This window comes from Papio anubis, chromosome 1 (genome assembly GCF_008728515.1).
Source record: "Papio anubis isolate 15944 chromosome 1, Panubis1.0, whole genome shotgun sequence".
In the NCBI taxonomy this organism is placed as follows: domain Eukaryota; kingdom Metazoa; phylum Chordata; class Mammalia; order Primates; family Cercopithecidae; genus Papio; species Papio anubis.
In genome coordinates, this window is record NC_044976.1 from 211608591 (window position 1) to 211632120 (window position 23530).

The window sequence follows — 23530 nt, forward strand, 5'->3', positions numbered from 1 at the left end:
TCATTTTTCCACTGGACAGGACTGAAAATAGTGTTTCTCATAGTTCCTGTTTTCCTTTGACAAGCAATACGCTGTGACAAGTATCACACAAATAATGCCAGGGGCATTATAATGGGACATAAATAATGCCAGGATGTTTAAAACCAAAAGGCTGAATAAACAGATTTTTGGAACTGCCTGGAATGAATGGTAGTATTGGGCGGTCAGAGTTGCTCCTCACCAATTACGTCTGGAACAACTCCCTACACTGCACAGTAGGAGTCCCCACCCCAGCTTAGAGGGTTGTGAGATGGAGCTGTTGGACTGGATGCCCACCTTAGGAGGGGCATAGGGGTAAGGAAGGAGCATGCTGAGGATCACACACCTTCCAGGTTTCCTCACACAGAAAGCCCTCTTGGCAGGTGATCATGAGCAGGATGAGTTAATTTTTTAAAAAACAATTTCAACTTTTATTTGAGATACAGGTGCAGGTTTGTTACATGGATATATACTGCATGATGCTGAGGTTTGAGGCACAACTGATCCCATTACCCAGGTAGTGAGAATAGTACTCAGTAGTTTTTCCACCCGTGCCCCCTTCATTCCCCCTGTGCTAGTGGTCCTCAGTGTTCAGTGTTGCAATCTCTTTGTCCATGAGTACCCAATGTTAACTCCCACTTATAAGTGAGAACATGGTATTTGGTTTTCTGTTCCTGCATTGATTTGCTTAGAATAATGGCCCCTAGCTGCACCCATGTTGCTGCAAAAGACATGATTTTATTCTTGTTTATGGTTGCGTAGTATTCCATGGTGTATATGTACCGTATTTTCTTTATAGGTTGAGTTTTTGATCGTTTATGTTTTTCTTTTGGAATGAGGATGAACTTCAATTCTGTTTTGTAAAGGTAGTCCTACACTCCTCTGTGATCAGCACACAGATATACAGACACTCCATCTGTCACCAAGACAGAAAGCCTGTGCCTCTGCAGGGTTTCCTGGGTCTGTCCCTCCTCTTACTCTTGATCGCTCAGTAAGTTTCCCTCACTCGGGCACTAGTGCTGCTTGCAGGGATGTTCTAACATCTTTCTAACTAACTGGCTTATCTCTGGGATGTTTAAAAACAAATATACATCACTCCCAGGATGAACTGACTCCTGGTTTCTCAGAATTCAGCTTGAACTCATTGGGAGGGGTGTATCCATGGTCCTGTGTCTCTGCCTCCTTCATTTACCAACTCCCATCCTGTCTGTGACCCCAAATGCAAGTAATTACCAGTCCACAGCTGTGCCCTCATCATGTCTGACTCCGGGCATCTCTGCTCATGCTGGCTTCTCTGGCTGATGTGTCTTTATTTTTGTCTATCAAAGTCCTACACTAATTCTGTTCTCTAAATTCCAGCTCAAATGTGATCTCCTCCATTAATTTTTTTTTTTTTTAATGGAGTCTTGCTCTGTTGCCCAGGCTGGACTGCAGTGGCACAATCTCAGCTCACTGCAACCTCCACCTCCTGGGTTCAAGCAATTCTATTGCCTCAGCCTCCCGAGTAGCTGGGATTATAGGCGCCCGCCACTACACCTGGTTAATTTTCGCATTTTAGTAGAAATGGGGTTTCATCATCTTGGCCAGGCTGGTCTTGACTACCTGACCTCATGATCCACCTGCCTCAGCCTTCCAAAGTGCTGGGATTACAGGCATGAGCCACCACACCCAACAGTTAAGTTGTTTTTAAATCTCCAAAGGTTGCTTTTCCTAACCCTGTACTCCCATATTATTTATTTCTTTTGCTTTTTCTTTTTTACCATTTTTAAGTGTACAGTTCAGTGGATTTTAGGGATTGTATGTTACACATTTTCCTATGCCGTTAAAAATATTCAAATTATTTAATTCCCTTAGCCTGTCGGCTCTGCTTTAAAGGTTCTTTGGTTAACGTGGAGAAGCTGAAGGTCTTTGCTCCAGATGGGCGCTTAGGCCAACTCTGAAATGTGTCCGAACGCTCACATTTGTGTTTCAGTTAGGAACTCCCTGAATTTCACTGCTTGTTCCAAAACCAGATTTTGGTTTTGGGGAGGAAGAAATGTAGGCAGAGTTGTTTGTGGTCTCTTTACATTTGCTATTATCTTACAAATATGGACACTGTGGCCATAATTTAGAGGAAAGACCATGGGCTTTGGTGATATGGGCCAGACTCCAGCACTTAGAACCCGGGGCATCTTGGTGTGTCCCTTACACTTTTTGAGCCTCTGTTTCCTAATGGGGTTAATGACAATAACACACCTTTCATACTGGTTTGCCTTGCAACTCAAATACATGAATGGCCTGTTCGCTGGCTGGGTTCTATGCCCCTCTTCTGTGCAAGCTTTCATTCTATCAGCAAATATTCCCAGGCTCTGGTCTAGGAAGGGGACATACATCAGTGACCAAGACAAGATCCTTGCTTTGTGGAGCTTCATTCTAGCACATGTTACATGGAATTGCATTCATCTGTCTATGTATTTAGCCACTTGCTTGTGAGCTGCCTGGTTGTGTAGCTCTGGCATCTTGTGCCATGCACATATTACATGCTTAATACATACTTGTGGAACGAATGTGAAAGTGCTTCATAAATGCATAAACATTGGAGGTTTGTCTGTGGGAGTCTGTTGCTTCAATCTGGGTATTTCCAAACCTGCGTCAACAGATCTTTATAAGCACTTACCTGCCCTATTGCTTCCTGTGTTCCCACTGCCTGACACAATGGCAGGTGCTCGAGCTCCATGTGTTTATGAAGGAAATGCATATTTGTATCAGTCCCCATGCACCTGCGGGCTGGGTGGTACTTCGCTATGTGTTCTAGAGTCTTCTACCTTTAAAAATAGTGCCTGGATAGACTAGTGGCTTTAAAATGTTTGCCCAGAATATAAATGAATAAACAATAACACAGAAGAATGAGCTGGCAGAGGAAGTTAACTAGTTCCAACTGTTTAATTAAAGAGAGGGCTAAGCTTCCCTCTCATCACTCCTGAATTAATTTTCTGAGCCTTGTGCTGTGCACTTCTTTGTTCCATAGTAAAGTAGAAGGAGAGGGAAAATACAGGTCCTCTTCAATATTCCAGCTCTGTAGCAATCTTTTACCAGTCAAGACCTCTTGAGGGACCTGACTTCTAGTTTAATCTGGGTTTGTCTCTTAGATCAATAGGTGCCATATGAATGTAACTTATTTTGCATACTCATTGTATAATCACCTTGTACAAACCTTAGCAGGTTTTTAATTGTTTTATTAACAGTTTCATGGTTTTTAAAAGGTATATACTCTATTTGTAGAATATATATGTTCAAATATAATTAAATATGAAAAGACAACCCATGGAATGAAAGAAATAAAATACTGGCAAATCATATATTTAAACCAGACACCTGAACCCAGGAATTTTAGGCCAACCCCAACAACATAGTAAGACCTTGTCTCTATAACAAATCATATTTCTGTTTAAGGGACTTGTATACAGGCTGTATAAAGAACTCTTATAACACAAATTTTTAAATAACCTAATTTAAATGGGCAAAATACTTCATATTTGATAGATATTTGTACCTCTTCTCCAAAGAAGAGATACAAATGGCCGATAAGCATGTTAAAAGATTTAAATCAAAACAAAAATAAGATTACATTTTATACACTCTAGTAGACCTAAAATAAGACAGAAAATAACAAGTGTTGCCAAGGATGTGGAGAAATCAAAACTCTCCTGTGTTGCTGGTGGGATTATAAAATGGTGCCACCAATTTGGCAAACAGTTTGGTAGTTTCTCAAAATGTTCAACACAGAGTTACCACATTATCCCGTAAATCCACTCCTATGTACAAACTCGAATTACAAACAGCTATTCACATAAAAACCTGTACATGAATATAGCAGCACTATTTACAAAAGCCAAGAAATAGTAGTAATACAAATGCCCATCAGTTTATAGATGGGTAAACAAAGTGTGGCACATCCATACAATAGAATTATTTAGCCATAAAAAAGAATAAAGGCAGTACTGGTCCATGCTACAATATGGATAAACCTTGAAAGCATTATGTTAGGTGAAAGAAGCAATCACAAAAAAATTACACAGTGTATGATTCTATTTATATAAAACATCCAGAAGAAGGCAGATCCATAAAGAAAAAGTAGATTGGTGGGCGCCAGGGACTGACAGAAGGGAAAATAGTGACTGCTAATCAGTATGGGGTTTTTTCTTTGTGGTGAAAAAAAGTTCTAAAATTAGATTGTAGAAATTGTTGCAAAACTGTGACTATACTCCACTATATTGTATACTTCATTTTTTTGTTTTAATTATTTTTATTTTTTAATTTTTATTACTTTTATTTTTTATTTTTTGTATGTTTAGTAGAGATGGGGTTTCACCATGTTGGCAAGGTTGGTCTTGAGGTCAGCAGCTCAAGTGATCAGCCAGCCTCGGCCTCTCAAAGTGCAGGGATTACAGGCGTGAGCCACCATGCCTGGCCTGAATTGTATACTTTAAAAGGGTAAATTTTATGGTGTGTAAATTACATCTCTGTAATGCTGTTAAACCAATTATAACAATATACACAGAAGGTTCTAAAGAGGAATGTGAGGTGGTATTTTTCCATAACAGCATCAAGTTCTATTTAATGTCAGCTCTCACTCACTAAATATATCTCAGTACACATGACTGATAGGTGAATTAACTGAACAGTAAACAAGAAGTGAAATCTGTCTAACATCAATAAAAACAGACCTGGAACTAATCTTTTATCTTGGAAAGCAATTGCTTAAGCTTAAAGACTCCAGAAAGAAATCTACAAGACAGAAACAGCCAACTATTGTTCCCATCCTCCAATTTCAATGGGAAATGCAAGAAAATTAGAATTATCTGGCTCAAGTTACTAGAAATCACACAGTTAAATCTAAGTGCCTATTTGTGTTCCGGGAAAAAATCGGAAATAATCTATATTTGCATCATAAGTTAAAATTTATATCTATCTATGCTGTTATCAATTATCTAAAATCTAACTTTGAGAATGGTTACAAAGGTCTTCAAATACTGTTTGTGTTCAACTTAGTTGTGAGACAATCAGCTTATAAAAATATACTATTTTAAGATACAACAAATATATTGAATTAAATTTGTCTTGGCATTTGTCTGGCATAGATTACTGAGAAAACTGTATGCATTCTGGAGCTTTCTATTAATATTACTACTAATAAAACCTACCCAACATTTATTGCTGCTTTTAGCCAGTACAAAGTGAAATGCTGGGAATGCCAGTGATGAAGAGAATATATTAATAGGAGATGATCTTCAGAGTCTAACAAAATGGTGGGAAAGATGATTATAAATCAATAGTTCTAAAAATGTGGCAAATGTTATAACAGAAGGGAGTTACCAATTCCAATTGCAGGGTTTTCTGACTGTTTTTATACCTGTAAGATCTTATAACTCTCCAGAAATGGTGTTCAGTCAATATCTGTTGAATTGAAACTCAAAGGCAGGCTTGATATTATTAAAAAACAGAAAATAAAACAGGAAATTAAAAATAGAAAGTAAACTAGAAATACCATTTGACCCAGCCATCCCATTACTGGGGATATACCCAAAGGGTTATAAATCATGCTGCTATAAAGACACATGCACACGTATGTTTATTGCAGCACTATTCACAATAGCAAAGACTTGGAACCAACCCAAATGCCCATCAATGACAGACTGGATTAAGAAAATGTGGCACATGTACACCACGGAATACTATGCAGCCATGAAAAAGGAGGAGTTCATGTCCTTTGTAGGGACATGGATGAAGCTGGAAACCATCATTCTGAGGAAACTACTGCAAGGACAGAAAACCAAACACCGCATGTTCTCACTCATAGGTGGGAACTGAACAATGAGAACACTTGGACACAGGAAGGGGAACATCACACACCCACACACCAGGGCCTGTCATGGGGTGGGGAGATGGGGGAGGGATAGCATTAGGAGATATACCTAATGTAAATGATGAGTTAACAGGTGCAGCACACCAGCATGGCACATGTATACATATATAACAAACCTGCACGTTGTGCACATGTACCCTAGAACTTAAAGTATAATAATAAAAAAAAGAAAAACTATTATATAGTTTAAAAAACTACCCAAAGAAATGTCTCACAACTCATTTTGTGGTGAACTCTTTAAGAAAAAGCCACTTATGAATTTGCCCTAGAAAATAACAAAGGTATCGAATTGTAGTAGATTTTACTAAAGGCCTGAGACCACTCTCTCTGGGAAATACGTTAACTTTAGAATCAACAAAAACTGACTCTCCCTGTTTAAGGGTTAGTCTGTAAATGTATGCAACAACCATATTCACTTATCTCTAAGGTTGAAACTGTAAATTCAAAATCCAGTGACTATTCAAAATTTGTTCATTAATTCATCTGTTTTTTGCCATTTCCAATTTGTTTTTCGCCATTTCCAATTTGTTTTTCTACTGGGCCTGATCAAGTGATCCATGCTTGGCATGTAATGTCACTCTGCGACCCTCTGGATTAAAGGTTCCTTGGCAAATCTTCTATTGCACATTGGGAATTCTCCTTGGCCTCCTGGTCTTACAGGGTCATCTTGAGATGAATTGAAAATGTCTATATAATTTATATTTTGTTAGTAAAATGCCCTATACTATGCTACTTGCTACTCCATTCTTGACCTCCTCCATACAAAAAAGTTATTTTAGCTCTAGCCGATCAACATCCTTCATAGTCTATTTTCTGCTCTTCACATTTATGTGAATTTGTTATTTAAGACAACTTGAACTTTGTCTTTTCTTTCTATTGTTACACGTCTAAATTTTCTGCTGGGGCCTTCATCTGAACAGGCAAAAAGGATAAAATTCACTTTAATTTATCTTCAATAAAATGCGGTTTAGTGACATAAAAGTTGTTGGCCTAAAAGCACTGATATCAACCAAGGTCGAAATAGCAATATTAAATTGGGAGCATTACTCAGAGAAGTTGATCTGAACATCAGGAGAATTTCAGAAGCTTGCTTCAAATAAAAATTCTAAGATCTCATCTCAGATCCAGTGGATAAGATCCTGGGTGGGGACAGGGGACACTGTAAATCTGTACTGTAAACAGGCTTCCTAGCCAATTTTTTTTTTTGAGACGGGGTCTCCCTCTGTCACCCAGTCTGGAGTGCAGTGGTGCGATCTTGGCTCACTGCAAGTTCCGCCTCCGGGTTCAAGTCATTCTCCTGCCTCAGCCTCCCGTGTAGCTGGGACTACAGGTGCCCGCCACCATGTCTGGCTAATTCTTTTTTGTATTTTTAGTAGAGTCGGGGTTTCACGATGTTTGCCAGGATGGTCTCCATCTCCTGACCTTGTAATCCGCCCGCCTCGGCCTCCCAAAATGCTGGGATTACAGGCGTGAGCCACCATGCCCAGCCCCTAGCCGATTTTTAAGTACAGTAAGTCCTCACTTAATGACATCAACAGGTTCTTGAATACTAAGACTTTAAGTGAACTGATGTATGATGAAAACAATTTTACCATAGGCTAATTGATATAAATGAGAGTTAAGTTGCTATGGCTTATTTCTGGTCACAAAAACAGCATCAAAATTCTAAAGACCAAAACACTTTGAATATTAAACATTGAAACAAATGTGAGCTATACATACATTTAAGAAAGACTAATAAAAACAAGTGAAATAATTATTTACCCTCTTACTCCAGTTCAGGGTCATAGGTGGCCGGAGCCCCTCACAGCCGGGAGCCCCATGGACAGGATGACATCCCATTGCAGGGCACTCACACTCACTCACACTGGGACCACACACAGATCTGCCAGTTCGTTTCACTTGCACAGCTTTGAGATGTGGGAGGAAACAGGAGTACCCGGCAAAAACCAACACAGACAGGTGGAGAATGCGCAGACTCCACACACACAGTGGCCTCCGCCAGAAATTAATTGTTTTTTTTTCTTATCAACATGATAATGAATGGGCATTGAACAAAACAATGTTATTGAAGGATCTACTGTACTACAGTTTGAGGACTAGGACTGTAGGCCCAGATATTTACGTTGCCCCTTTCCAGTAACATCTCTGGATAGCTGTGGCATGTGCCCAGCTGGGTGGTGGACTGGGAAGGTGAGGGTGGGTGGAGGGTGTGGCTAATGGTTCTTAGCAGAGTCAGAGGCCTGAAGCTGTTCAGGGAGCACTGTCCTGTTGTGTGGGCCTCTTGCCCACTTGCCCCAACCAGGTACAGCAGCTCTGCTTTTCTCTGATCTATACACTGAGATTCCCTCAGATTTATCTCATCAAACGGTTCTGCTAAAAACAAGTCTGAAAAATCAATGTATGGCATTGAAAATAGGCTAATAGGCTCTGGTGTCAGAAGAGGTGGGTCCTGGCGCCTCTCTTGGCGTGCCTCATCTAATGGGTTTTTTTGCTAGTAGGTAAGGTCGATACCTTCATTTGCAAAATGGTCACAACCCCATACCTAGCTTACAGGGTGATTGAGGGAATCAAATCAGATAACTCAAGGTATCTGACACAAGGAATGATTATCAAGATTTATTATGTTTGAGGATACGATTGCACATAAGGGTAGACACATTTTAACTCTTCACGTTATGGGACAGAACCACTGTAATTCATTTTTGCCCAATACAGGATCACACTTAAACATTCCAACTTAATGAAGAGCCTTTGGAGGAAGAAGGAGAAGGGGAGGAGAAAGGGAAAACAACTCACCGATACAAATGCTTGAGATTTGGTTTCATTCAACTGAAGTTGCAATTTCTTTTCATTGTCATAAACTCCATAGAGTCTTTTGGACCAGGTTTGAGGTACTCTGCTTTTGAATTTTAATGAACTATATAGAGCAAATATCCTTTGTAAGTCTAGGACCAGGCAGCTGCAGTTGTAGAAGATGACACCGAGTTCTTTCATCTGTGAAATTAAAATTGAAAGCATCAATGTCACATGTGTCTTATGCTGTTATTTTCAGAAAAAAATGAATGCATAAGAATGAGGTAGTTGTGACATCTCTTTTCTTGCATTTGAAGTAAGTAGATATAGTTATATTATGGTACATAGAGGTGATATGGTATAAAAATGCTAAATATTTAAGTAAAATTTTGCTGTTTTTTTTTGTATTAGGTCTCTTGCAGATAATTTTCTTATATTCATCTATACTTTTCATATCAGCTCTTCAGATTTGTTTCCTGAACACTATTTTGTTTTGTATGAATCATTAAATCAGGTGGCAAGAAAAAGGTCGATTTTAATTGCAACATAACAGAATGGCTGGAATCATGGATTCTGGAGTCAGACTGCCTGGATTTAGGTTCTGTTAATAGCTCCACAACTTTCTAGCTGTGCGACTTTGAACAACGTACTTAATTTCTGGGCATCAGCTTCTTCTTCCATAAAATAGAGATAATAGTATTTATTTCATATGTTGCTATGAGAATTAAAGTGGTTAATACATATAAGAAGCTAAGAACAGTGTCTATCACATGGTAATCACTAGCAGTATGTTAGTAATTATTATTCTTATTAACGTTCCACAAGCCTTAAGAGTAATAGACCAATAGAATCTTAAAAGACCACAGAGATCATTTTGTCCACCTCTCTCAAGGGATGGATGAGGAAAGTAAAGCTCACACAAATAAATAAAAATATTAGCCCCAAGTTAGAGATTTAGTCAGTGGTAAATTAAGAATTGAGTGCAGATTTTCTGACCCCTAATCAAATACACTCAGGAACACAGCTATACTGGCTTCAGTTGAGTCCAGTATCGCTTTGCAAAAATTACAGATGATTTTTAATTTAGTCAATGAAACTATACATTGTGAAATTTTGGTCATTAAGGAACAGCACACAAAAATACATGCTTTCTATGACTTGAACACCCAGTGAGGGGTTATTAGGGAAACCTTGGCTCTCTCAAGTCCTGGGGTCCATTGATAGTAAACTCCCTTTTTACCCCTTCCTTAAGCCCCTCGCCAAGACTCTTTACTCAGGATGATAGGAGAGGTCATCTACCATGTATGAACCTGTCTCTCTTTGCTCTGAGGACTCCCCAGTACAACATGCCCTGGAGATCTTTCCATGTTCCTTTGTACAGATCTGTCATCCTTTTCCAGCTCCCTGGTAACCATAGGATAGATGGACACAAGTTGTTTAACCCACTGATGGACTTCATTCCTATACTTTCCCTAATGCAAAAAATAAAACAATGAGCATCCTCATATACCTTTGTGCGCCTTTAATACAGACTCCTAGAATGAAATGTACAGACACATTGAGGACTATTCATGGTCAAGTGAAAGGAGATAGAGCAGGTAGGACATATCAGGCATGTGCAAAGGCACAGAGGCTAACCAAGGAGGTGAAAGACCCCTCTACAAAACACTGCCGAAAGAATAGATGACACAAACAAATGGAAACACATCCCATGCTCATGGATGGATAGAATCAATGTCGTGAAAATGACCATACTGCCAAAAGTAATCTACAGATTCAATGCAATTCCCATCAAAATACCACCATCCTTCTTCACAGAACTAGGAAAAACAATTATAAAATTCATACGGAACCAAAAACAGCCTGCATAGCCAAAGCAAGACTAAGCAAAAAGAACAAATCTGTAGGCATCACATTACCTGATTTCAAACTATACTATAAGGCCATAGTCACCAAAACAGCATGTTACTGTTATAAAAATAGGCGCATAGACCAATGGAATAGAATAGAGAACCCAGAAATAAGCCCAAATACTTACTGATCTTTGACAAAGCAAACAAAAACATAAAGCGGGGAAAGGACACCCTATTCAACAAATGGTGCTGGGATAATTGGCAAGACTCTGTAGGAAAATGAAACTGGATCCTCGTCTCTCACCTTGTACAAAAATCAACTCAAGGTGGATCAAGGACTTAAATCTAAGACCTGAAACCATAAAGATTCTAGAACACAACATTGGGAAACCCCTTCTAGACACTGGCTTAGGCAAGGATTTCATGACCAAGAACCCAAAAGCAAATGCAATAAAAACAAAAATAAATAGCTGGGAGTTAATTAAACTAAAGAGTCTTTGCACGGCAAAAGGAATAGTCAGAAGAAAAAAAAGACAACTCACAGAGTGGGGGAAATCTTCACAATCTATACATCTGACTAATGGACTAATATCAAGAATCTACAATGAACTCAGAAGAAAACAACCCCATAAAAAAGTAGGCTAAGGACATGGATAGACATTTCTCAAAAGAAGGTATGCAAATGGCCAACAAACATGAAGGAATGCTCAACATCACTAATGGTCAGGGAAATGCAAACCAAAACCACAATGTGATACTACCTTACTCCTGCAAGAATGGTCATAATCAAAAAATCAAAAAATAATAGATGTTGGTGTGGATGTGGTGAACAGGGAACCCTTCTACACTGATGGTGGGAATATAAACCAGTACAACTACTATGGAAAACTGGAGATTCCTTAAAGAACTAAAGTAGAACTACCAATGGATTCAGCAATCCCTCTACTGGTATCTACCCAGAGGAAAAGAAATCATTATACGAAAAAGATTCTTGTACATGCATGTTTATAGCAGCACTGTTTGCAACTGCAAAAATGTGGAGCCAACCCAAATGCCCATCAATCAACGACTGGATAAAGAAACTGTGGTATATATGCATATGTTGGAATACTACTCAGCCATAAAAAGGAATAAACTAATGGCATTCGCAGCAACCTGGATGGGATTGGGGCCTATTATTCTAATGGAAGCAACTCAGGAGTGGAAAACCAAACATCATATGTTCTCACTCATAAGTAGGAGCCAAACTATGAGGATGCAAAGGCATAAGAATGATACAACAGATTTTTGGGACTAGGGAGAAATGGGGGAAGGGAAGGGGGTGAGGGACAAAAGGTTACAAATTGGGTTCAATGTACATTGCTTGGGTGATGAGTGCACCAAAATCTCACAAATCACCACTAAAGAACTTGTGTAATCAAATACCACCAGTTGCTCAAAGACTTATGGAATATAAATAAATAAATAATAAATATAACTAAATCAGTGCTATTCAAGCATAGTAGAGCTAGAGATAGGCCCCCATGAAAGTAGATATCAAGGGAATCGTTTGACTTTTGAGTCCAAAAGGCAAATTCAGTGGCCATAATTCACTTTCACTATGTTAAGATCTCTTTGATTTCCTTTGGTGTCTCCACATCAGACCTGTGATGTTTTCAGGTCGTTTGCTGGCACATGGCAAACATTCATGCCTGGAAAACTGTTCAAAGCTTGGATGAGAATATGCTATTTAAAGTCAGGCATGGGAGGATTGTTTGTTCAAAAGCAGTCTGGGCAACAGAGCGAGACCCTATCTCTACAAAAAAAAAAAAAAAAGCTTGGTGTGGAGGCACAAAACTGTAATCCCAGCCACTTGGGAGACCGAGGTGGGAGGATCTCTTGAGCTCAGGAGTTCAAGGCTGCAGCGAACAGTGATTGCCCTACTGTACTCTAGCCTGGACAACAGAGCAAGATCCTGTCAGAAAGGAAAGAAAGAAAGAAAGAGAAAGAAATAAAACCATGCTATTTCCCTATCCACCTTGTTTCTCAGGAGTATTTGTCTGCTAATCTTCATGTGGACGTTTGCCCTCTCTGCTGAGGCTGGGGCAAATGAAAGCCAAAGGCAGTGGCTGTGGATCAAAGCAGCTGCCCCTCCCACACTCCCTGCTGACTTTCTCCTGATGTGTAGAATGATATTAAATGAAGTAGTCACAGCACGTTCAGGCTGCTGTTGAAGACGAAAATCAAGCAAACAAAAACAACTATTGCAAGCTCCACCGATCTGAAGAAAGACACCTGCTCTTCAGTATGATAGGACGCGATTATTCTGGATAACTTTTATTTTGAAAATTGACACCCAGAAGGGTACCAGGATGCCGACTCTGATAGCTCCTCCCTGGCCAGGGGGCACAGGAACCAGAGAGAGACCAATATGGCCTAGTTAGGACATAGCAAGTCACCTATGGAGCAGGCTCTGGAGACAGACTAGCTCCACCACAGGCAAGGCACTTCAGCTCTTTACCTTCTCCATCTAAAGATTGGTATATTTCATAAGATTGCTGTGAAGAATAAATGAAAAGGTGCAGGCAAATATTAGCTCAGTGCCTGGCTCAAACCACATTAGCTAATGGAAAATTGAGAAAAGTAACATAAAAATGCTTCTGTAATGGTACCATAATTCTAAGTGATGTTTGACCCTTTAGGTAGGATCAGATGGAGGGAAAAATATGAACATTCTCACCATGTGTCTACCCCAAGACTCTCCTTATAAACCACTGATCACCATCAAGATGCAAGTGGGCACCGTCTCCCTGGGCACTGTCTAGATTTTCTCTGGTTTTCAATAACTTTATTCTAAACAAAGATTTAGTGTTGCATTTCCCCTGTCGCATAAACTAAGCTTCAGGCTTGCTGTGAGGTTTTATTTGCACCCCCTGACATCATTCCATTCTGTGGCTACATTACAGCTTTAGGAGCTGGAGGAAGGGAGGAGGCCAACCACTGCCCTCTAGAGATGTAAAGAGAATTAAATTTCCTCTGAATATCTTCCTCTCTACCCTAGAATGACTCAAGCCCATTTCAAGTTTTACATATTAGTTCAGGCTGCTACTGACGATGGAAAACAAACAAACAAAACAGAACAAAACTGGCTTTTGTTTTGCAGCTTTTTCACCAGAGCAAGAAATTCAGGACAGATTTATGACAAATTTTAAAATGCTGGCAATGGGAAAAATAATGTAGAGTTCTGGGCTTCTGATGAATTTCTATGTCTAGATTATCAAAGGGAAAAGAAGCTGAAGGTCTGATTGATTTGCTGACAAATTCTTAATTTTTTAAAATAAATGTAAGGGGTACGAGGCAGTTTCGTCACGTGGATATTTTGCTCAGTGGTGAAGTGGGGACTTTTATCGTAACCATCATCACCTGGATAGTATACATTGTACTCATTAATTTCTCATCCTTTGTCCCGCTCCCATGCTCTCACCCTTCTGAATCTCCAATGTCGATTATTCCACTCTCTATGTCCATGTGTACACACTATTTAGCTTCCACTTATAAGCGATAACATGTGGTGCTTGATTTTGCATTTCTAAGTTGTTTCACTTAAGATAATGGCCTCCAGTTCCATCCATGTTGCTACAAAAGACATGATTTCATTGTTTTTCGTGGCTAAATAGTATTCCATTGTGTATATATACCACATTTTCTTTATCCAGTCATCTATTGATGAACATCCTTTTTGTTTTTTTTTTTTTTTTTTTTTTTGAGATGGAGTCTCGCTTTGTCACCCAGGCTAGAGTGCAACGGAGTGATCTTGGCCCACTGCATGATCTGCCTCCCAGGTTCAGGTGATTCTCCTGCCTTGGACTCCCGAGTAGCTGTGACTACAGGCTCCTGCCACCACATGTAGCTGATCTTTGTATTTTCAGTAGAGAGACGGGGTTTCACCACATTGGCCAGGCTGGTCTCAAACTCCTGACCTCGGGTGATCCACCCGCCTTGGCCTCCCAAAGCGCTGGGATTACAGGCATAAGCCACCGCACCAGGGCTGTTGATGAACACTTTGATTCCACATCTTTGCTACAGTGAATTGTGCTATGAAAAACATACAAAGGCACCTGTCTTTTTGATATAATGACTTCTTTTGCTTTGCATAGATACACAGTAGTGGGATTGCTGCATCGAATGGTAATTCTATTTTTAGCTCTTTGAGAAATCTCCACACTGTTTCCATAGAGGTCGTATTAACTTAAATTCCCACCAACAGTGTATAAGGATTCCCTTTTCTCCATACCCTCACAAACATCTATTATTTTTTGAATTTTAAATAGTTATCTGAGGACTTGCCAGGGATCAGCCCTTTGCCTGGTGATAGGTTGCTCAGCCCTGTCCAGCCTCTGTGGCCGACCACACGCCAGAGAGCATCCTGATGGGCTGCTCTGACTTCCTAGTTCAATCACACAGTTGCTTCATGCAGTCAAAAATAAGTTAAATGATTGACTGAATGGTTCAACCGTTTGAATAAAATCATCCTGAAAAAGCTGGATATTTATACCTAATTATTCTTTGGAAGAGATCGATTTCTTTTCTTACAAAGTGGGCATATTGTTAGTGATGAACCCATGGAGCAGAGACAGGCTTAATTAAGGTCTCAACAACTGTAGTCCACTGTCAAGAAGCTGTTATCAGTGTAGTTATTTTATTGAAAACTCAAGTTATGGCTGGGCGCGGTGGCTCACGCCTGTAATCCCAGCACTTTGGGAGGCCAAGGTGGGCAGATCACTAGATCAAGAGATGGATACCATCCTGGCCAACATGGTGAAATCTCATCTCTACTAAAAATACAAAAAATTAGCTGGGTGTGGTGGCGCATGCCTGTAGTCTCAGCTACTCGGGAGGCTGAGGCAGGAGAATCGCTTGAACCCAGGAGGCAGAAGTTGCAGTGAACTGAGATCATGCCACTGCACTCCAGCCTGGCAACAGAGTGAGACTCCGCCTCAAAAACAACAACAACAACAAAACTCAAGTTATGTCAGTGGTTCCATTCTCTCTCTTGCACTTTGACATTTTGAAGTATGGGGGACTTTGGTGGGAGTGTTTGGGTTTCATACAATCCAAGGAGATGTTCTCAATCTGCCGCATAGGGAGAACTAACAGGAGAAGCAATGCTAATTAATTATAGTGCTTGATGTGTGCACTAGGTACTGTTCTCAAGGCTTCATATGTCTACATGCATTTAAACCTCACAACAATCCATTTCACAGTAAGAAAACCGAGGTACAAAGAGATTAAGGTCTTCAAGAAAGCTGAAAGAATATTCAAAAACCAGTTTAATGTTTCATCTTCAGGAAGGATTATTTGCCAAGTGAAGCACTGGCAAGTCTAGGCATTCCCTGTGGGTGGGGGCCAGGTCCTACTTGCCATGTGCTTGTCCTCCTCTTTCTGCCAGGTGTTTTGGGTTTCAAAATAAAAATAGGAATTAGGAGAAACACGTAATTACACCAGAAAAATATTTTTCTTTTTCTTTTGAGATGGAGTCTCTCTCTGTCACCCAGGCTGGAGTGCAGTGGCACAATCTCGGCTCACTACAACCTTTGCCTTCTGGGTTCAAGCAATTCTTCTGCCTCAGCCTCCCAAGTAGCTGGGATTACAGGAGCCCGCCACCATGCCTGGCTAATTTTTTATTTTTAGTAGAGATGTGGTTTCACCATCTTGGCCAGGATGGTCTCGAACTCCTGACCTCAGGTGATCTGCCCACCTTAGCCTCCCAAAGTGCTGTGATTACAGGCATGAGCCACCACACCCAGACTTTTATTTCTTATTTTGTCAAAATTAGCGAAAGGTGGTCATCAAAGAGAACGCAGTAAGTGGGGGGGAAAGCAATCATTTTTAGCTAGGTAATGAGAGGCAGCACAAAGGGAGACAGAGTTGGTTTGGTGGGTTTTACTGGTAATGCAGAAACCAGTGTGGGTGTCTGATGGATGCTGTTGTCATCAGAATGGAGAGAGGAGAGGTATTAGCACCGTTCTTTGCTGTAATTCAGAATGATTAATACAAGTTAGCTCAAGCACAGCTCCATTTATCATTTACAGATGCCCAGTTTATTGTTTCCATGATTTTATAGAAATGTGAACAAGTATTTCTTTAATTTGCTCGACAAAGACCAAAGAACTTGCAACTGGGAGCAGCTCACATGCATCCAGTTAGCTGCTGATTTATATTCTGAGTTACTGCAGGAAATTTAATTACTAGGAGCTCTAAATTGATTTTGTTTCTGCCCTCGAGGTGAAATTTTTGTTACGGGGGATAGAAAATCAAGAATCGAATCTTGGGAGCTGAAAGCAGCCTCCTGCTCAGAAATGTGCTTACTCTCCTGCCCCTTCATTCCCACAGTGGGTGGTTTATACCACTTAACTTCTTGATGTCTTATTTTCTGTGTCTACCACATGGGAATCATAATGCCTGCCAGAAGGAACATGACTAATTGAAGAGACAGGGGAGGATGTTAGAATCTTAGAGAACAGTTAGTTCAACCTTATTTCAAAATTAGGGATACTGATGAGGCAGCAGAATAGGGTCTGGAGGAAGGGAACCTAAGGCTGATTTGAATCGAAAGGAAAACTCCACCTCTCCACTCCCAAGTAACAAAAGGATCAGAGGCTATTCCGTTTGCAACTGCCCTTCCTTCCCATCCCCCTTTCTTCCCAACCCCCCACCCCCACACCTTTTCTCTGTATCACACAAGAGAAATGGAAAGTACCTCTGACTGGCCCCCTCCCACAACCAATCACACTGGTCAGCAGCCTAGTCTTCATTTGAATAGGGGTCTAACTTTGTGACTTCACTTCAGCCTCTGATTGGTCACCTTCCCCAACCAATCAGACATTTGCATAGGGTGTAACTTTGTAACTTCCCTTTAGCTGCTGATTGGTTGCGGGCCACTACTTCATTTATGTAGGGTGTAAACATATAACCAATGGGAAACCTCTAGAGGGTATTTACACCCCAGAAAATTCTGTAACCTGCACTCTTGAGCTGCTTGCTTGAGCCCGCTCCCACTTTGTGGAGTATACTTTTGTTTCAATAAATCTGTGGTTTTTCTTTCATTGCTTTGTTTGTGCATTTTGTCCAATTCTTTGTTCAAAACACCAAGAACCTGGACACCCTCCACTGGTAACATTGAGACGACGAAAGGGGAAGCGACTAGCAAGATCACAGAATAATGTCCCTTCATTCTTCCTTTCCTTGTTTCTTTCTTCCTTTCTTCCTTCCTTCCCTCCTTTCCTTTCTTCCTTTCCTCCCTTTCACTGTAGTCAATGCTTCATCTTTTATAAGGATCTAAAAACTTTCTAAAGGACAATTATTCACTTGGCATCTTTGAATTCTAGCTAGAAGGAATTCACACAACAATTCCTGGCTTTATCTAGGCAAAGGAAAATCAATAGATAAAACCTTGAGTAGATCGTAACTGGAGAATATTAATGGGAGGCATCTTAAAGGGATGGGGCCTGAGAGTGAAATGAGATGAAGCAAATTGGAAAGCATATCAGTTATTTCTTGCAGTACTTTAATTTCATCATACTTTTTTAAGACAGTTGAAAATTATGCCAAAATGCCATCAAGGCTCCTCCTGACCTTCCTGCTTTCTGTCTTCTTAGCTTCTTAACGAGCAGTGAGGAAGTTGAGGTCATTCCAGTTTCAGTGGGTTGTATTTGATTCCCTTTTCAAATCCCTCGAAGAATCTATTCTTTTGACAAAACACTGGGCAACCCTTTCAGATTTGTAAAATAAACACCCCACCCCACTTATGCACAAGATATTAACAGAAATGTGCATGTTACCCATTAAGCTTGTTTTTATTTAGGACAAGATGAAATAATGGGTAGAACAAATATTTCCTAATGGCAAATTTGCCTACAGCCGTACTATGCTGAACATGCCTGATCTCTGAAGCTAAGCAGGGTTGGGCCTGGTTAGCCCTTGGATGGGAAGCTGACTGGGGAAGACAGGGTGATGCAGGCTTCGGTTTTTTTTTTTTTTAATAATTAGAAAAAGAAAAAGAAAATTTTAAGAAGTATAAATCTCAGGCTACTTTCCTTTACAGCCAAGTCATCAAATAATGGGAGGCATGGACACATGGATGGAATTTAGTGGGTTTCCATTTGTAGACTATAATTCATAAAACACATTTATAGTCTTCAGAGTCTAGGAGAGACCTTGAAGCAGAGAAATGCTGTAAAAATATTCAGAAAAGGGGGATCTTCCTCTTGCTCCAGAGAAATGTTTTTACTTCTGTGTGTTACTTCTGATTAATTCCTCTGTGATTCAGAGCATTGCTCACTGGACTTCTCCTCCTCGACAATGCCCTCTGTAGCAGCACTGCTTTTCCCACACTTACGCCACAGCAGTGGGAGCAACAAGGGCAGGTCTAGCCTTTTGAAAGGAAACCTGGCATCTAGATTCCCAGCACCATTGGTTCTCATAGCTTCCCTGTCTGTGAAGTTCCAGAAACATTGCAGAATGATGAAAGAAGACAGCGCTTCTCCTCTGGTCTGGATGACCACTGGGCTAGCCTGCAACCCTGAGTGCAATCGCTGTCCATCCAGAAAGTTTTATCTGTCTTAGTGGCTAGAGCAAGGACTCAGGATTCAATTCCAGTTCTCCAGCCTTCTTGACTTTGGACAAGTCCCTTAATCTTTTGTGTTTGTAACTGACAAATTCCTTAGCATTTCTGTAAAGTGGGGTAGTAATAAAATTCATAGGGTTGTTGGGATAATTAAATAATTTATTATGTGTGTGTGTATACAGACATATGTATATATACAGATATGTACATATACAGACATTTACATCTGCACATATATATGTATATATGTATAATCCGCTTAGGACAATGTCTGCAAATGTAACAGCATTTGCAGTTATTAACAGCAGCAATATTATTATAACCAACCAGACATCAGGAGTTACGCCGAGGCACAAGAGCTGGAGTGCACGCTTTTGCCATACCTTCTGTCGCACCTACACTCTCCAGGAAAAGGGTCATGGACATGCAGTGACCTGCTGCACCCTGCATATGAAAATTACAAATGCACTTGCCATTCTCTGCTGCTGCCTGACTCAAACAGATTTCCCTTCCTTCTCTAATTTCAAGCAGGAAACTTGCCCATCTACCTGTTTTCCATTTTTCAGCATTGGATGCTAGGAAAACAAATGCAGCGAGGCTTCATAGGATTATTGATGGAAAGATACCAGAGGTGTAAAGTTATCTTCACTTGTAATGAAAATAGTTAATAAGGCTGTCCCAAATACAATCCAGGGTCATGACTGAATCTCAGTTCATATTGTAACTTGGTCTTCCTTGTCTCCATCATGACTTTGAGATCCACCCTCTCCCTCTCCCGGGGTTTCTACTTTGCCCAGGGCTTTGGCCCAAAGATTAAGTACTTCTACCGTTTTGGAAGCATTAAAAAGCATGACTTGCTCCTCCGTTCTACTTCTCACTGACTTATTCCTCCTGTGGCAGGAAGATTAACCTCCCTGGCGAGACTAAGGAATGAATTTAGCATGCAGAGCATTGCCTCCCCTTCTTTAGAGCAGCCTGTTTCCCTGAACGTGTTCCTCGGGGGTGGGAGGGAAGGTAGGGGAAAAAAAAGCAGCCTGGTCTTTGATTGTTTTGTCCCTGCCCTCTATGGGGACATGCACAACCTGCAGATTTGCAGCTGTGACTCCTTCCACTTTGGCAAGTTCAGTTCTGGAAATAGGAGGTACAACTTTGACCACATATCTAAACTGCATTTTCCATTCTGGCTTCGTGAGTAACTAACTGACAGTTTGTTCACCGTCATGCTCACTGTCATGCTCAACCTCATTCTCCTATGGCTATTCCCATGAATTTGAATCAGGTGTGAACACTCCAAGGCACTTCCATTCTGACTTCCATAAGCAAAACATTCAGTTAGAATTTTATAAAGGTGACATTGACCTTTGTGCTGTATCATAATGTACTCTTGATTGACACCTGTTGCTTGTAGACTGGTCATATTTTTCGTTTTCGTATTTACTATACCCTCCCCATCGTGCTTTGCATGGAGCAGCTGCTCAAGGTGTTCCAACATCGTTTGAGAAATTGATATTCTAACCTCACAGTATGGGCCTGAGTCTAGAAATACAACTGAGATGAACTGAATCCTTGTCTAATCCTTTTGTTAATTTCTAGAGCTAAACTCCCACAAAACACCCAAAGCACTACTCTGTTGAGCCTATGGTACCATGTTTGTGTTTCTGTGGTGCATCTGACTCCTTTCAATACATATCCAACCAACATCTCTTTCAAACTTGACATGGGAATGCTTTAGAAAGTGTCAATATCTGGCCAGGCATTGTGGCTCAAACCTGTAATCCCAGCACTTTGGGAGGCCGAGGCGGGCGGATCACGAGGTCAGCAGATCGAGGTCCATACTGGCTAACACGGTGAAACCCCATCTCCACCGAAAATACAAAAAATTAGCCGGCTGCGGAGGCGGGCGCCTGTAGTCCCAGCTACTCGGGAGGCTGAGGCAGGAGAATGGCGGGAACCCGGGAGGCGGAGCTTGCAGTGAGCTGAGATCCGGCCACTGCACTCCAGCCTGGGCGGCAGAGCGAGACTCCGTCTCAAAAAAAAAAAAAGTGTCAATATTCAAAAACAGGGTAAGATTTGAAATCTGGGAACCTTATACAACAATTTCCCATTAAAGGGATCAATGTACTTGCAAAGTGATCGTCTCAGATCAATGTTTCAGTTAATGGAAGGAAGTCGTCTTACATATCCGGAATGGGAGACAGTCCAATAGCTCCTTGGCAACTGGTGGGTCAAAGGCTACAAAATACAGAACATTTCAGTGGGCTCGAACAGGGATAGGTGTGTGGGGCTGAGAAGACTTACACAAACAGTTTACTGTTTCCCCATGAATATAACCCATGGAATCCTAATGAGGAAAAAGAAGTCAGGCTGGCAGCAGCAGGGGAAAACAGAAAGAGAAAGGAGATAAGCTACAAATCGGCCTCTCTTCATGGCCCAGGACACATGGCCCTCCTGGGCAAATAACTCACAATCTTCCTGTACCCAGCTATCATCAGACACTCAGCTGATCGGGAAATGCAAGTTAGCTCACCGTAACTTTGGCATTATCATTGCTGTATGAAGCCCTCTCCAGCACACAGCACAAGTACCATCCTATAAAATCCCCAGTAACCCTTTCTCTCATTACGGTCAGCTCCTCTCTTGCTGGCCTGCCCACTGCTTCCTTGCAACATACTTTCCTACTTTCTCTAATAAATCTGCCTTTCTTTACCTATAACGGTCTTGGTAAATTCTTATTCCCTCCCATGCTACCAGCCCCAGGTAGTCGCTACCTGTGACACAACCAATATTGTCTTAAAAAACAGCCACAATAATAACACGTTTTAGGGATATCCTATTTGGAACCAGACTGACAATATGATGGGGTGGAAATGTCCCCAGCAATCTTATAGGAGGAAATGTCTTGAAGATTTTCCATTAGGCGGCCCTGTGTGGTTTGAACTTGCAAGATTCTTTGGGGAGAACCATCCTATAAGGTACAGCCAAGTGTACCATGAGCAGCAGGGCAATAGGATCCCATCGATCATAAACCTGGGCTGAGAGCATCTTCAAAAATGCATCAAAGCCACAGAGACACTAAATACCAATGGCAGAGAAAGCTGCTCCTTAAGTATTACCTGATGGAAAAAATGAAAGTAATGCCACTGAATGTGGGGGGGGGAAAAAGAAAGAAAAGGCCAGATGCTTTGTTTGCCCATTTGAAAATTCTCATTTGGACTGAAAATGAAAGTTTAATTATTCAGTTCTTTCCACATGCTTATGGGTTACTAAGATATGGCTGTCATCAATAATTGAAATGAATTAGCTGTCTGAGGGTAGTTATAGCACAGAAAGCAGTCTGGCAACCAAACATTACCAGAACAATGTGTGCATCCCATGTCTAATTATAAAATGATAATTTTGCCAATCTTCCAAGCAATGCAATTTTTATATAAAGGTGACAACTGCTTAGTTCATAGACTGGTATCCTGGGTTTATAAATAATTCAATTTAATCCAATAATTAAATACTGAGCATCTCTCACATACAAGGCACTGTATTAAGAAGCAGGATAAACAATGAGCATGTCCTGATCCCTGAAATATATGGGTGTGCATGGGTGGTTGGGGGATGCAAGAGTGATGGCAGCTGGGAGAGGAGATTAAAAAACAAGCATAAAATGAGCTATAAAACAAAGCAGAATCTGATAAGCAGCTTAGGGAAAATAGCACCAACATTCTGTAGGATTCAAGTAAGGGAAATATTGTATTAGATTACAAGGGTTTTTTTTTTTTTTTTTTTTTTCGTTTTTTTTCCCGAGTCACATTCTTTATTAGAAATTCCCTTGAAGAACACTGGAAGAAAATATATGATACAAAACAGTTTTTCAGGTAGAATACTATCCATCACCGACTACAGTAATTGCAAGAGATTTTATGAAGGTCCAATGCGGAAATAAAGCACATGTTTTTCTGTAAATATATCAGCAATAGTCAATAAATATGATCCAGCATGCAAATTATAAAATGAAACTTCTCTCAACTCGTGGTCTGGAGAGTGGCCAATCTGCTGACATGGGGCTACATCCCATATCCCCCAACAATTACTCCATTGCTGGAATGACCACCTTTTTCTTGGGGATGGTGCTGTATGAGCATCTCTGGGGAGAGTCGCATGGGGCTACATCCCACATCCTCCAACAATTACTCCATTGCTGGAATGACTATCTTTTTCTTGGGGATGGGGCTGTATGAGCATCTCTGGGGAGAGTCTTTACGCACACTGAAGGACCACACACCTGTGCCTCTTACTCCTACCTGCCAGTGTTAAACCTCTCAGGAGCCACAACTGTGTAAGAACTAAATGGTTTGATATTAT

General features: G+C 40.7%; 1 protein-coding gene across 4 annotated transcripts in view; it reads right to left on the reverse strand.

The window, feature by feature from the left end:
• Positions 1-23530, reverse strand: part of PLD5 (phospholipase D family member 5) — a 422185-nt gene that overhangs the window by 30304 nt on the left and 368351 nt on the right. For all 4 annotated transcript variants that reach the window (XM_009196471.4, XM_009196498.4, XM_017953343.3 and 1 more), the window contains one exon: positions 8723-8920. In XM_009196471.4, coding sequence (XP_009194735.4) covers positions 8723-8920 — 198 coding nt within the window. The remainder of the gene's footprint in view (positions 1-8722; positions 8921-23530) is intronic.